This window comes from Lithobates pipiens, unplaced genomic scaffold (genome assembly GCF_037356315.1).
Source record: "Lithobates pipiens isolate NorthernLeopardFrog02 unplaced genomic scaffold, aLitPip1_a1.2 Scaffold_51, whole genome shotgun sequence".
NCBI classification, from domain to species: Eukaryota; Metazoa; Chordata; class Amphibia; order Anura; family Ranidae; genus Lithobates; species Lithobates pipiens.
Window position 1 is genome coordinate 3842116 of NW_027507874.1, and position 15781 is coordinate 3857896.

General features: G+C 49.7%; 2 protein-coding genes across 5 annotated transcripts in view; one reads left to right on the forward strand and one right to left on the reverse strand.

Moving 5' to 3' along the window:
• The window catches only part of LOC143957207 (uncharacterized), a 441673-nt gene that overhangs the window by 257827 nt on the left and 168065 nt on the right, over positions 1–15781 (reverse strand). The window lies entirely within an intron of this gene.
• Positions 1–15781, forward strand: part of LOC143957099 (uncharacterized) — a 59572-nt gene that overhangs the window by 3133 nt on the left and 40658 nt on the right. For 3 of the 4 annotated variants that reach the window (XM_077467240.1, XM_077467238.1, XM_077467241.1), the window contains one exon: positions 14312–14485. In XM_077467240.1, the coding sequence (XP_077323366.1) occupies positions 14417–14485 (69 nt within the window). In that variant the 5' untranslated portion in view covers positions 14312–14416. Of the gene's footprint in view, positions 1–14308; positions 14486–15781 lie in introns of those variants that run through there. The other variant, XM_077467239.1, reaches the window with a different exon arrangement.

A 15781-nucleotide genomic window follows, 5' to 3' on the forward strand; every position in this document is an offset into this window, starting at 1 on the left:
AATTCTCCATCACTGACCTATGAGGGTCCCGGGATCATCCCGTACCCAATACTCCATCACTGACCTATGAGGGTCCCGGGATCATCCCACACCCAATACTCCATCACTGACCTATGAGGGTCCCGGGATCATCCCACACCCAATACTCCATCACTGACCTATGAGGGTCCCGGAATCATCTTTCACCCAATACTCCATCACTCACCTATGAGGGTCTCGGGATCATCCCACACCCAATACTCCATCACTGACCTATGAGGGTCCCGGGATCATCCCGCACCCAATACTCCATCACTGACCTATGAGGGTCCCAGGATCATCCTGCACCCAATACTCCATCACTCACTTATGAGGGTCTCGGGATCATCCCACACCCAATACTCCATCACCGACCTATGAGGGTCCCTGGATCATCCCACACCCAATACTCCATCACTGACCTATGAGGGTCCCTGGATCATCTTTCACCCAATACTCCATCACTCACCTATGAGGGTCTCGGGATCATCCCACACCCAAAACTCCATCACTGACCTATGAGGGTCCCGGGATCATCCCACACCCAATTCTCCATCACTGACCTATGAGGGTCCCAGGATCATCCCGTACCCAATACTCCATCACTGACCTATGAGGGTCCCGGGATCATCCCACACCCAATACTCCATCACTGACCTATAAGGGTCCCGGGATCATCCTACACCCAATACTCCATCACTGGCCTGTGAGGGTCCCGGGATCATCCTGCACCCAATACTCCATCACTGACCTATGAGGGTCCCATGACCATCCCTCACCAATGCTCCTTCACTGACCTTTGAGGGTCCCCTGATCATCCTGTACCCAATACTTTATCACTGACCGATGAGGGTCCCATGATCATCCTGCACCCAATACTCCATCACCGACCTGTGAGGGTCCCGGGATCATCCTACACCCAATACTCCATCACTGGCCTGTGAGGGTCCCGGGATCATCCCGCACCCAATACTCCATCACTGACCTATGAGGGTCCCGGGATCATCCCGCACCCAATACTCCATCACTGACCTATGAGGGTCCCAGGATCATCCTACACCCAATACTCCTTCACTGACCTACGAGGGTCCCATGACCATCCCTCACCCAATGCTCCTTCAGTGACCTTTGAGGGTCCCCTGATCATCCTGTACCCAATACTACTTCACCGACCTATGAGAGTCCCAGGATCATCCTGCACCCAATACTCCATCACTCACCTATGAGGGTCCCGGGATCATCTTGCACACAATACTCCATCACTCACCTATGAGGGTCTCGGGATCATCCCACACCCAATACTCCATCACTGACCTATGAGGTTCCCGGGATCATCCCACACCCAATACTCCATCACTGACCTATGAGGGTCCCGGTATCATCCTACACCCAATACTCCATCACTGGCCTATGAGGTTCCCGGGATCATCCCACACCCAATACTCCATCACTGACCTATGAGGGTCCTGGGATCATCCTACACCCAATACTCCATCACTGGCCTGTGAGGGTCCTGGGATCATGCTGCACCCAATACTCCATCACTGACCTGCGAGGGTCCCATGACCATCCCTCACCCAATGCTGCTTCACTGACCTTTGATGATCCCCTGATCATCCTGTACCCAATACTCTATCACTGACCTATGAGGATCCCGGGATCACCCCACACCCATCACTGACCTATGAGGGTCCTGGGTCACCCATCACTGACCTATGAGGGTCCCAGGGCCACCCCAAACCCATCACTGACCTCTGATGGTCCCAGGGTCATCCCACACCCAATACTCCATCACTGGCCTATGAGGTTCCCGGGATCATCATGAGGGTCCTGGGATCAACCCACACAGATCCCTGACCTATGAGGGTCCCGGGATCACCCCACACCTAATACTCCATCACTGACCTATGAGGGTCCCGGGATCACCCCACACCCAATACTCCATCACTGACCTGCGAGGGTCCCATGACCATCCCTCACCCAATGCTCCTTCACTGACCTTTGAGGGTCCCCTGATCATCCTGTACCCAATACTTTATCACTGACCTATGAGGATCCCGGGATCACCCCACACCCATCACTGACCTATGAGGGTCCCAGGGCCACCCCAAACCCATCACTGACCTATGATGGTCCCAGGGTCATCCCACACCCAATACTCCATCACTGGCCTATGAGGTTCCCGGGATCATCCCACACCCATCACGGACCTATAAGGGTCCCAGGATCATCCCACATCCATCACTGACTTATGAGGGTCTTGGGATCATATCACACCCATCACTGACCTAGGAGGGTCCCAGGGTCACCCCTCACTCAATTTTTCATCACTGACCTTATGAGGGTCCTGGGATCATCCCAAACCCAATACTCCATCACTGACCTATGAGGTTCCTGAGGCTCATCCCTCACCCAAGACTCCATCGCTGACCTATGAGGGTCCCGGGATCATCCTGCACCCAATACTCCATCACTGACCCATGAGGGTCCCAGGATCATCCTGCACCCAATACTCCATCACTGACCTATGAGGGTTCCGGGATCATCCAACACCCAATGCTCCATCACTGAACTATGAGGGTCCTAGGATCATCCTGCACCCAATACTCTATCACTGACCTATGAGGATCCCGGTATCACCCCACACCCATCACTGACCTATGTGGGTCCCGGGATCACCTATCACTGACTTATGAGGGTCCCATGGTCACTCCACACCCATCTCTGAACTATGAGGGTCCCAGGATCATCCCAGACCCATCACTGACTTATGAGGGTCCTGGGATCATCCCACACAGATCCCTGACCTATGAGGGTCCCGGGATCATCCCACACCTAATACTCCATCACTGACCTATGAGGGTCCCGGGATCACCCCACACCTAATACTCCATCACTGACCTATGAGGGTCCCGGGATCACCCCACACCCAATACTCCATCACTGACCTATGAGGTTCCTGAGATCATCCCGCACCCAATACTCCATCACTGACCTGCGAGGGTCCCATGACCATCCCTCACCCAATGCTCCTTCACTGACCTTTGAGGGTCCCCTGATCATCCTGTATCCAATACTTTATCACTGACCTATGAAGGTCCCATGATCATCCGGCACCCAATACTCTATCACTGACCTATGAGGATCCCGGGATCACCCCACACCCATCACTGATTATGAGGGTCCCAGGGCCACCCCAAACCCATCACTGACCTATGATGGTCCCAGAGTCATCCCACACCCAATACTCCATCACTGACCTATGAGGATCCCGGGATCACCCTATACCCATCACTGACCTATGAGGGTCCCGGGGTCACCCATCACTGACCTATGAGGGTCCCGTGGTCACCCATCACTGGCCTATGAGGTTCCCGGGATCACCCCACACCCATCACTGACTTATTGTATGACAGTCCTGAGATCATGCCACACCCATCACTGACCTAGGAGGGTCCTGGGGTCACCCCTCACTGAATACTTAATCACTGACCTTATGAGGGTCCTGGGATCATTCCACACCTGATACTCTATCACTGATCTATGAGGTTCCTGAGGCTCATCCCTCACCCAGTTCTTCATCACTGACCTATGAGGGTCCCGGGATCCTCCCACACCCAAGACTCCATCGCTGACCTATGAGGGTCCCGGGATCATCCTGCACCCAAAACTCCATCACTGACCTATGAGGGTCCCAGGATCATCCTGCACCCAATACTCCATCACTGACCTATGAGGGTTCCGGGATCATCCAACACCCAATGCTCCATCACTGACCTATGAGGATCCTAGGATCATCCAACACCCAATACTCCATCACTGGCCTATGAGGTTCCCGGGATCATCCCACACCCATCACAGACCTATGAGGGTCCCAGGATCATCCCACATCCATCACTGACTTATGAGGGTCTTGGGATCATATCACACCCATCACTGACCTAGGAGGGTCCCAGGGTCACCCCTCACTCAATTTTTCATCACTGACCTATGAGGTTCCTGAGGCTCATCCCTCACCCAATACTTCATCACTGATCTATGAGGGTCCCGGGACCATCCCACACTCAATACTCCATCACCGACCTATGAGGGTCCCAGAATCATCCTGCACCCAATACTCCATCATTCACCTATGAGGGTCTCTGGATCATCCCACACCCAATACTCCATCACTGACCTTTGAGGATCCTGGGATCACCCTATACCCATCACTGACCTTTGAGGGTCCCGGGGTCACCCATCACTGACCTATGAGGGTCCCGGGGTGACCCATCACTGGCCTATGAGGTTCCCGGGATCACCCCACACCCATCACTGACTTATTGTATGAGAGTCCCGAGATCATGCCACACCCATCACTGACCTAGGAGGGTCCCGGGGTCACCCCTCACTAAATACTTAATCACTGACCTTATGAGGGTTCTGGGATCATTCCACACCCGATACTCTATCACTGACCTATGAGGTTCCTGAGGCTCATCCCTCGCCCAGTTCTTCATCACTGACCTATGAGGGTCCCGGATCATCCCACACCCAAGACTCCATCGCTGACCTATGAGGGTCCCGGGATCATCCTGCACCCAAAACTCCATCACTGACCTATGAGGGTCCCAGTATCATCCTGCACCCAATACTCCATCACTGACCTATGAGGGTCCTAGGATCATCCTGCACCCAATACTCTATCACTGGCCTATGAGGATCCCGGTATCACCCCACATCCATCACTGACCTATGTGGGTCCCGGGATCAACTATCACTGACCTATGAGGGTCCCAGGATCATCCCACACCCATCACTGACTTATGAGGGTCCTGGGATCATCCCACACAGATCCCTGACCTATGAGGGTCCCGAGATCATCCCGCACCCAATACTCCATCACTGACCTATGAGGGTCCCAGGATCATCCCACACCCAATACTCCATCACTGACCTATGAGGGTCCCGGCATCATCCTACACCCAATTCTCCATCACTGGGCTGTGAGGGTCCCAGGATCATCCTGCACCCAATACTCCATCACTGACCTATGAGGGTCCCATGACCATCCCTCACCCAATGCTCATTCACTGACCTTTGAGGGTCCCCTGATCATCCTGTACCCAATACTTTATCACTGACCTATGAGGGTCCCATTATCATCCTTTACTCAATACTCCACTGACCTATGAGGGTCTCGGGATCATCCCACACCCAATACTCTATTACCGACCTATGAGGGTCCCAGGATCATCCCACACCCAATACTCCATCACTGACCTATGAGGGTCTCGGGATCATCCTACACTCAATACTCCATCACTGGCCTGTGAGGGTCCCGGGATCATCCCGCACCCAATACTCCATCACTGACCTATGAGGGTCCTGGGATCATCCCGCACCCAATACTCCATCACTGACCTATGAGGGTCCCAGGATCATCCCACACCCAATACTCCATCACTAACCTATGAGGGTCCCGGGATCATCCTGCACCCAATACTCCATCACTGACCTACGAGGGTCCCATGACCATCCCTCACCCAATGCTCCTTCACTGACCTTTGAGGGTCCCCTGATCATCCCCTATCCAATTCTCCATCACCGACCTATGAGGGTCCCAGGATCATCTTGCACCCAATACTCCATAACTCACCTATGAGGGTCTTAGGATCATCCCACACCCAATACTCCATCACTGACCTTTGAGGGTCCCAGGATCATCCCACACCCAATACTCCATCACTGACCTATGAGGGTCCCGGTATCATCCTTCACCCAATACTCCATCACTGGCCTATGAGGTTCCCGGGATCATCCCACACCCATCACGGACCTATGAGGGTCCCGCGATCATCCTACTCCCAATACTCCATCACTGACCAATGAGGGTACCGGGATCATCCTACACCCAATACTCCATCACTGACCTATGAGGATCCCGGGATCACCCCACACCCATCACTAACCTATGAGGGTCCCAGGGCCACCCCAAACCCATCACTGACCTATGATGGTCCCAGAGTCATCCCACACCCAATACTCCATCACTGGCCTATGAGGTTCCCGGGATCATCCCACACCCGTCACGGACCTATGAGGGTCCCAGGATCATTCCACATCCATCACTGACCTAGGAGGGTCCCAGGGTCACCCCTCACTCGATTTTTCATCACTGACCTTATGAGGGTCCTGGGATCATCCCACACGCAATACTCCATCACTGACCTATGAGGTTCTTGAGGCTCATCCCTCACCCAATACTTCATCACTGATCTATGAGGGTCCCGGGACCATCCCACGCTCAATACTCCATCACCGACCTATGAGGGTCCCAGGATCATCCTGCACCCAATACTCCATCACTCCCCTATGAGGGTCTCTGGATCATCCCACACCCAATACTCCATCACTGACCTATGAGGATCCCGGGATCACCCTATACCCTTCACTGACCTATGAGGGTCCCGGGGTCACCCATCACTGACCTATGAGGGTCCCGGGGTGACCCATTACTGGCCTATGAGGTTCTCGGGATCACCCCACACCCATCACTGACTTATTGTATGAGAGTCCCGGGATCATGCCACACCCATCACTGACCTAGGAGGATCCCGGGGTCACCCCTCACTAAATACTTAATCACTGACCTTATGAGGGTCCTGGGATCATTCCACACCCGATACTCTATCACTGACCTATGAGGTTTCTGAGGCTCATCCCTCACCCAGTTCTTCATCACTGACCTATGAGGGTCCCGGGATCATCCTGCACCCAAAACTCCATCACTGACCTATGAGGGTCTCGGGATCATCCTGCACCCAATACTCCATCACTGACCTATGAGGGTTCCGGGATAATCCCACACCCAATACTCCATCACTGACCTATGAGGGTACCGGGATCATCCTACACCCAATACGCCATCACTGGCCTGTGAGGGTCCCGGGATCATCCTGTAACCAATACTCCATCACTGACCTGCGAGGGTCCCATGACCATCCCTCACCCAATGCTCCTTCACTGACCTTTGAGGGTCCCCTGATCATCCTGTACCCAAAACTTTATCACTGACCTATGAGGGTTCCGGGATCATCCCACACCCAATACTCCATAACTGACCTATGATGGTACCGGGATCATCCTACACCCAATACGCCATCACTGGCCTGTGAGGGTCCCGGGATCATCCTGCACCCAATACTCCATCACTGACCTGCAAGGGTCCCATGACCATCCCTCACCCAATGCTCCTTCACTGACCTTTGAGGGTCCCCTGATCATCCTGTACCCAATACTTTATCACTGACCTATGAGGGTCCCATGATCATCCGGCACCCAATACTCTATCACTGACCTATGAGGATCCCGGGATCAGCCCACACCCATCACTGACCTATGAGGGTCCTGGGGTCACCCATCCCTGACCTATGAGGGTCCCAGGGCCACCCCAAACCCATCACTGACCTATGATGGTTTCAGGGTCATCCCACACCCAATACTCCATCACTGATCTATGAGGTTCCCGGGATCATCCCACATCCATCACTGACTTATGAGGGTCTTGGGATCATCCCACACCCATCACTGACCTAGGAGGGTCCCAGGGTCACCCCTCACTCAATTTTTCATCACTGACCTTATGAGGGTCCTGGGATCATCCCACACCCAATACTCCATCACTGACCTATGAGGTTCCTGAGGCTCATCCCTTACCCAATACTTCATTACTGATCTATGAGGGTCCCGGGACCATCCCACACTCAATACTCCATCACCGACCTATGAGGGTCCCAGGATCATCCTGCACCCAATACTCATCACTGACCTATGAGGGTTCACCCTATACCCACCACTGACTTACTGTATGAGAGTCCCGGGATCATGCCACACCCATCACTGACCTATGAGGGTCCCAGGATCATCCTTCACCCAATACTCCATCACTCACCTATGAGGGTCTCTGGATCATCCCACACCCAATTCTCCATCACTGGACTATGCGGTTCCCGGGATCACCCCACACCCATCACTGACTTACTGTATGAGAGTCCCGGGATCATGCCACACCCATCACTGACCTAGGAGGGTCCCGGGGTCACCCCTCACTAAATACCTAATCACTGACCTTATGAGGGTCTCGGGATCATCCCACACCAGATACTCTATCACTGACCTATGAGGTTCCTGAGGCTCATCCCTCACCCAATTCTTCATCACTGACCTATGAGGGTCCCGGGATCATCCCACGCCCAAGACTCCATCGCTGACTTATGAGGGTCCCAGGATCATCCTGCACCCAATACTCCATCACTGACCTATGAGGGTTCCGGGATCATCCAACACCCAATGCTCCATCACTGACCTATGAGGGTCCTAGGATCATCCTGCACCCAATACTCCATCACTGACCTATGAGGATCCCGGTATCACCCCACACCCATCACTGACCTATGTGGGTCCCGGGATCACCTATCACTGACCTATGAGGGTCCCATGGTCACTCCACACCCATCACTGACTTATGAGGGTCCTGGGATCATCCCACACAGATCTCTGACCTAGGAGGGTCCCGGTGTCACCCCTCGCCCAATTATTCATCACTGACCTTATAAGGGTCCCGGGATCATCCCACAACCAGTACTCCAAACCTGACCTATGAGGGTCCCGGGATCATCCCTCACCCAATACTCCATCACTGACCAATGAGGGTCCCGCGATCTTCCCACCCCCAATACTCTATCACTGACCTTTGATAGTCCTGGGTATCATCTCACTCCTAATACTCCATCACTCACCTATGAGGGTCCTGGGTCTCATCCTTCACCCAATTCTCAATCACCCAGAGGGAAACCGGGGGAAAGTACTCCAACCTATCCACCACATCACATCACTGCCCACAATAATAACAATAATATTACCACCACCACTAATATTAATAATAATAATTAGAATAATAATACCATCACCACCACCAGAAATAATAATACTAGTAATCATTATAATAAAAATAGCAATACCAATAATAACAATATTATTTTAAAAGGAATAACAATACCAGCACGTCAACATTAATAATAAAAATAATTATAATAAGGATAACAATATCGCCACCACCAACAGTAATAAGAATAATAATTTTAATAAGAATAATAATTTCCTATCAAATACTTACCATAATTTAACTTTCCGGATGGACTCCATGGCAGCGTACGTAAGAGTTAACCCCATCTCCACTATAGGACCCCACTCACATAAATCTTTGCTCTAAGCCAGAGGCCACGTTCCATAACTAGCCTACTCAAGACAATGGGAGGGAACTCCTGCTGCCATGGAGTCCATCAGGAAAGGAAAACGTTCCGTTTTCTTGACAGACTCCATGGCAGCGGATATATGGGGACTTACTAGCTGCAAAGCTTCCCAAGATGTAGACCCACTCCTGGTCGAGTGAGCGGCCACTACCTCCAAAGGAGCCAAGCCCCCGGCTCTTTGAGCCTGTCAGATGTCGTAGACAATCCATGCCACATTCGTCTTTGATGAGGCACGCTTTGTCCTTTCTGGCCAAAATAATGAACAGGCGTTCTGAAGCCTGAAGGAAGCTGTAGCTTGTAGATATAACTACACAATATCTGAGAGATTCCTAGAACCAAAGGAAGGCACTGCTGAGAGTCAAACTCAGGATTCCCTGTTTACTAGATATGCTCTTTAACCAGCTAAGCCACAACACAACCTCTCCCACGTTTAAAGGACGCAAGTTAGTACTCTAAAGGTTGGCAGAACAATCTCTTGGTTCCCATGAAAGACTGATGCACCCTTGGGAATTGAGTCAAACATAGGTAACAGTACCGCTTGAACTGGAAAGAACGTTAAGAAAAGTTCTCCATGAATCCATCTCTGAGGCTTTTTATGCTGATGTGATAGCCAAGAGAAAGGCTAACTTGGCAGAGAGGCCTTCAACAGAGACATCCCTCGAACACTCCACACCAATTGTTCAACATAATCTTGTGAAATTGACAGCCCCGCCTGCCTTGAGCTATCCCCGACAGGCAGCAAGCCCCCCCATCCAGTATTGCTGGCATCAGACGTGATTGTGAACTAGGAAATGGGGCAATGGGATGGCAAGTGAGCCAATTTCTCCATTGCAGCCACCAGGGGACTCGCTCTCATGACTGAGGTCAGATGACCTGAATTCTTCTTCCTGGCTCCCACTGCGGGAGAAACCCCTTCCAGAAGGGCTGCTTTCTCCAGAGCGTCCACTTGACCGTTGAATCCAAAGACACCATAGTGCCAATCATTTTAGACACTGAAAGGCATACAGATGGAAAGAAGAGAGGGCCAGGAGTATTCTGTTCCAGAATATCAGGATCCAAAGACAAATCAATGTTCCTCTTGATTATATTGAACTAAGCCCCGAGGCACCCAAGAGACTGACTGGGCTCCAGGTGAATCTTTTCCAAATTCAACCGCCAGCTGAATTTGAGGAGCATTGAAAAGACCAGAGCTCTGGGCTCCAGCAGCTGCCTTATCTTGGGACAGTAGTTGAAGGACATCCAAGTAACTAAGCAAGTGTATGCTCCTTGTTTTGATAAAGACTATAACAACCAATAAGACTCTGAAAACACACAGGGTGATGTTGAAAGCCGAAATGGTGGACAAGCGAGCTGGAGAAGGTCTTGACCTACAGCGAACCAAAGGAACTTATGGAAGTCTTCTACAATGAGCACATGAAAGTAAGCATCTTTAGATCTTTTGGAAACAAGCCAGTCACCTGGCTGGACCCCCTATGAATCCGGGACAATGTCTCCATCTTGAACTTCTCCTTTTTCTGAAAATTGTCTCAGGTGCGCAAGGTCTAAAACCAGCCTCCGCAAGCTGTTCCACTTCATGACCATAAAAAGGGACGAGTACATTCCTTGAAATCTCTTGCATTCTGAGACTGGCACAGCGGTACTTTGGACACCAGTAACTTTACGTAAAACAAGAGTATATGCTTATATTACCTCAGAGTGAGGCAAACTCTGCAGAAATGAATCCGAGATGAGGAGGACTTCTGATGAACCATGCGTGTCCTGAAATGATCACTTTGACGTTCCAATAGTCTGAAGCCCAAACTCTTTAGCTTCTTGGATACCTGAGGTCAAGCTTTTAGCATACTTCTGAGGGTATATCTGGCTTCTTCACCAGTTCTTCCTAAAATCCGGACCTGGTCTGTAAAAATGTGCGACCCTCGCACGCTCTGAACTTCGATTTCTAGACTGTCATCTTCCGGCCTAGCAGGACCCGATTTGCCAACTGTGACCTGGGTTATGATGCTATCCAGCTTGCCAAAAAATGAAGCTCCCTCAAAGGGATGTTACACTATGCCTGTTAGAGGCGGAATCAGCAAGCCTAGGCCCCAGCCATAGCACTCACTTTGCCTTAACTGACGAGAGCATAACCCATGCTACTATGCGAATTATGTCAATTGGAGCCTCACCATGGAAACTGACACCAGCTCCTGAACTACAGACTTTCTAAAAAAGCTCTTGAACACTGCATCCACATTCTCCATCCACATTTTCATCACTTTAAACATGGCCAAAAGACCCCAGGTGGACTTTCAGGCCATTCACTGCATCTTCCAAAGAAAGCGCAACATGCTTGCCTCACCAAGGCCTCAACAACTAGAGAGGCAGACTTTAGATGCTTCACATCCTTATCTCCTTAATGGATAGACTTTGGCCATCTTGCTCAGAAGGGAGGTATATCTCACGATATATCAAGCTACAGTGCCTTGCGAAAGTATTCGGCCCCCTTGAACTTGCGAAAGTATTCGGCCCCCTTGAACTTTTCAACCTTTTGCCACATTTCAGGCTTCAAACATAAAGATATAAAATTGTTATTTTTTGTGAAGAATCACCAACAAGTGGGACACAATTGTGAAGTGGAACGAAATCTATTGGATTTTTGAAACTTTTTTAACTAATAAAAAAAGTGGGGCGTGCAAAATTATTTGGCCCCCTTGCGTTAATACTTTGTAGAGCCACCTTTTGCTGCGATTACAGCTGCAAGTCGCTTGGGGTATGTCTCTATCAGTTTTGCACATCGAGAGACTGAAATTCTTGCCCATTCTTCCTTGCAAAACAGCTCGAGCTCAGTGAGGTTGGATGGAGAGCATTTGTGAACAGCAGTTTTCAGCTCTTTCCACAGATTCTCGATTGGATTCAGGTCTGGACTTTGACTTGGCCATTCTAACACCTGGATACGTTTATTTGTGAACCATTCCTTTGTAGATTTTGCTGTATGTTTGGGATCATTGTCTTGTTGGAAGATAAATCTCCGTCCCAGTTTCAGGTCTTTTGCAGACTCCAACAGGTTTTCATCCAGAATGGTCCTGTATTTGGCTGCATCCATCTTCCCCTCAATTTTAACCATCTTCCCTGTCCCTGCTGAAGAAAAGCAGGCCCAAACCATGATGCTGCCACCACCATGTTTGACAGTGGGGATAGTGTGTTGAGGGTGATGAGCTGTGTTGCTTTTACGCCAAACATATCGTTTTGCATCGTGGGCAAAAAGTTTGATTTTGGTTTCATCTGACCAGAGCACCTTCTTCCACATGTTTGGTGTGTCTCCCAGGTGGCTTGTGGCAAACTTTAGACGAGACTTTTTATGGATATCTTTGAGAAATGGCTTTCTTCTTGCCACTCTTCCATAAAGGCCAGATTTGTGCAGTGTACGACTGATTGTTGTCCTATGGACAGACTCTCCCACCTCAGCTGTAGTTCTCTGCAGTTCATCCAGAGTGATCATGGGCCTCTTTGCTGCATCTCTGATCAGTCTTCTCCTTGTCTGAGCTGAAAGTTTAGAGGGACGGCCAGGTGTTGGTAGATTTGCAGTGGTCTGATACTCCTTCCATTCCAAAATGATCGCTTGCACAGTGCTCCTTGGGATATTTAAAGCTTGGGAAATCTTTTTGTATCCAAATCCGGCTTTAAACTTCTCCACAACAGTATTACGGACCTGCCTGGTGTGTTCCTTGGTCTTCATGATGCTCTCTGCGCTTTCAACAGAACCCTGAGACTATCACGGAGCAGGTGCATTTATACAGAGACTTGATTACACACAGGTGGATTCTATTTATCACCATCAGTCATTTAGGACAACATTGGATCATTCAGAGATCCTCGCTGAACTTCTGGAGTGAGTTTGCTGCACTGAACGTAAAGGGGCCGAATAATTTTGCACGCACCACTTTTCAGTTTTTTATTTGCTAAAAAAATTTCAATTATCCAATAGATTTCGTTCCACTTCACAATTGTGCCCCACTTGTTGGTGATTCTTCACAAAAAAATTTAAATTTTATATCTTTATGTTTGAAGCCTGAAATGTGGCAAAAGGTTGAAAAGTTCAAGGGGGCCGAATACTTTTGCAAGGCACTGTATATCCACACAAGCTATAGTAAGTGCTCAGATCTTTTCGGAGTGCATAAAAAAAAAATCCAAAAGCTGCTTTATTACCCTGTTTCAATGGGAATGGGTAAGAGCCTCTTTGACCTGCAGAAACAACAGGGTAATAAAGCAGCTTTTGGATTTTTTTTTTATGCTCTCTGAGAAGATCTGAGCGCTTACTATAGCTTGTGTTATATCACCAGATTTGTGTGGAGCATTATATTCGATCAGCTGCTATTCTGTTATATACAGTATAACACACATATACACAAATCAGCCATAACATTAGGACCACCGATAGGTAAAGTGAATAACATTGATTATCTTGTTACAATGATATGTGAAAGTAGGTTGGATATATTAGGCAGTAAGTGAACATGTTGTCCCTGAAGTTGATGAAAGCAGAAACAATGGGCAAGTGTAAGGATTTGAAGGACTTTGAGGGGACAAATTTTAATGTCTAAACGACTGGGTCAGAGCACCTCCGAAACTGAAGCTCTTGTGGGATGTTCCCGGTCTGCAGTGGTCAGGACCAACCAAAAGTGGTTTAAGGAATTAAAACTGGCGAACTGGTAACAGGATCATGGGTGGCCAAGGGGAGCAAAGAATGGCCCTTGTAGTCCAATCCAGTAGAAGAGCTAATGTTACTCAGATTGTTGAAAAAGTTAATGCTGGTTCCATTAGGTGTCAGAATACATCACAGTTTGTTGTATATGGGGTTGTGTATCCTCAGAAAGCCAGCTACAGTGGAGGCACTTGTGTGGGCGCGCTCCCAAGCTGGGCTGTGTATGTTCATAGACACACTACCATATCAGCTAAAATCAAGTTCCCCAATAATCAGCCTCCACACACAACACTAATAGTCTGTTTCTCTCCAACAGTAGAAGAAGATGTATGCAGAAATACAGAAGCCCCTTCCACCTTCCACCGACAAGCAGAATGTAACGCCCTGACTGCTCATTAGGAATTTGTTGTAACATCTCGCAAACATGGACAGTCTGCGGACAGTTGTGGATTTTCTTGGCTCCACCTCCGACATGAACCACCTGACTGGAGAGGTAAGTGGTGAATGACCGTAGACTCACACAGTTGGTTGACCCTTACTGCTTACTGCTGAACACGGCAGCACAGAGTATAATTTATGCCTACAGGCCAGTGCCAGGAAACTGCTTTCTGCCCTTGGGTTTTTTTGGTGCAGTCACATGACCACTATCAGTTCATGGCACAATTCCTGTAGTCTCTTGGTACAGATAAAAAAAAAAAAATTGGGAGCATACGAAGATAGCAGTGATTGCACAGTCAATGTGATTCTGTGCTCCTTTTTAAACTCCAAACAAAATGTTTTTTTTCCCCCCATGCAGTGAGGCTGTGCCCGCACTGCTGGGGTTAACTTCTTGTTTTTGTCTAGGGCAGTGGTATCCAAACTGTGACCTGCAGGCCAGATGCAGCCCTTTAGGCACTATTCCTCCCACTGACACCAACAATAAGGCACTATTCCTTCCACTGACACCAACGATGGGGCATTATTCCTCCCACTGACACCAATAATGAGGCACTATTCCTTCCACTGACACCAACAATGGGGCACTATTCCTCCCACTGACACCAAAGATGGTGCAATATTCTTCCAACTAAAAACAATGGGACATAGTCCTCCCAATGACACCAAGGATAGTGCATTGTTTACTAAAACTGGACGGCAGGAAATCTTCTACTCCCACTGGCCCTAGTCCAGCCCCCCTGAAGTCTGAAGGACCGTAAACTGGCCTTTTGTTTAGAAAGTTTGGAGACCCCTGCTCTAGGGGGTTGGAGAGCTCCTGCCTTCCTCCCCCCTGCAGTCTAGCAGATCTGCTGTGGATGTAAAGACACCGGGAACAGTCCACCGCTGGATGGTGGGGGAGCTCCGTTTTCCGCTGGAGCAATGGATTGGGTGAGTATAAGGCTTTCTGGTCACCCCTTGACAAAACGAGCAGTTAGCCTATGCAGCAGGCTCACTGTTTCTAACAGCATGTCAAACAACATGTCCTGCACTCTTAACCCCCCGCAGTGCTGCACAATGATAATGCTCCTCCTGCTGATCATGCCGTCAATCTGCTCTTTAAAGCGGTTTGCTGACAGCTTTCCTCCATAGATAGAGCACTGTTTTGCTTTCAGCCGCCTCGTCGGAGGGGGAGAGAGGGGAGAAGAGTACTGGGGTTGGATGGGGATGCTCCACCCAGGCCACGGCCCATTTTCGGCACGGTTATCAGCGTGATTTCCTTTCCAGCAAAATGTCGAGAAGGCCATTTTCGGCCGATATGTTTCGGCGGCCGAAATTTCGTTGCATCCCTAGTTTGTATATACATCACAGAGGA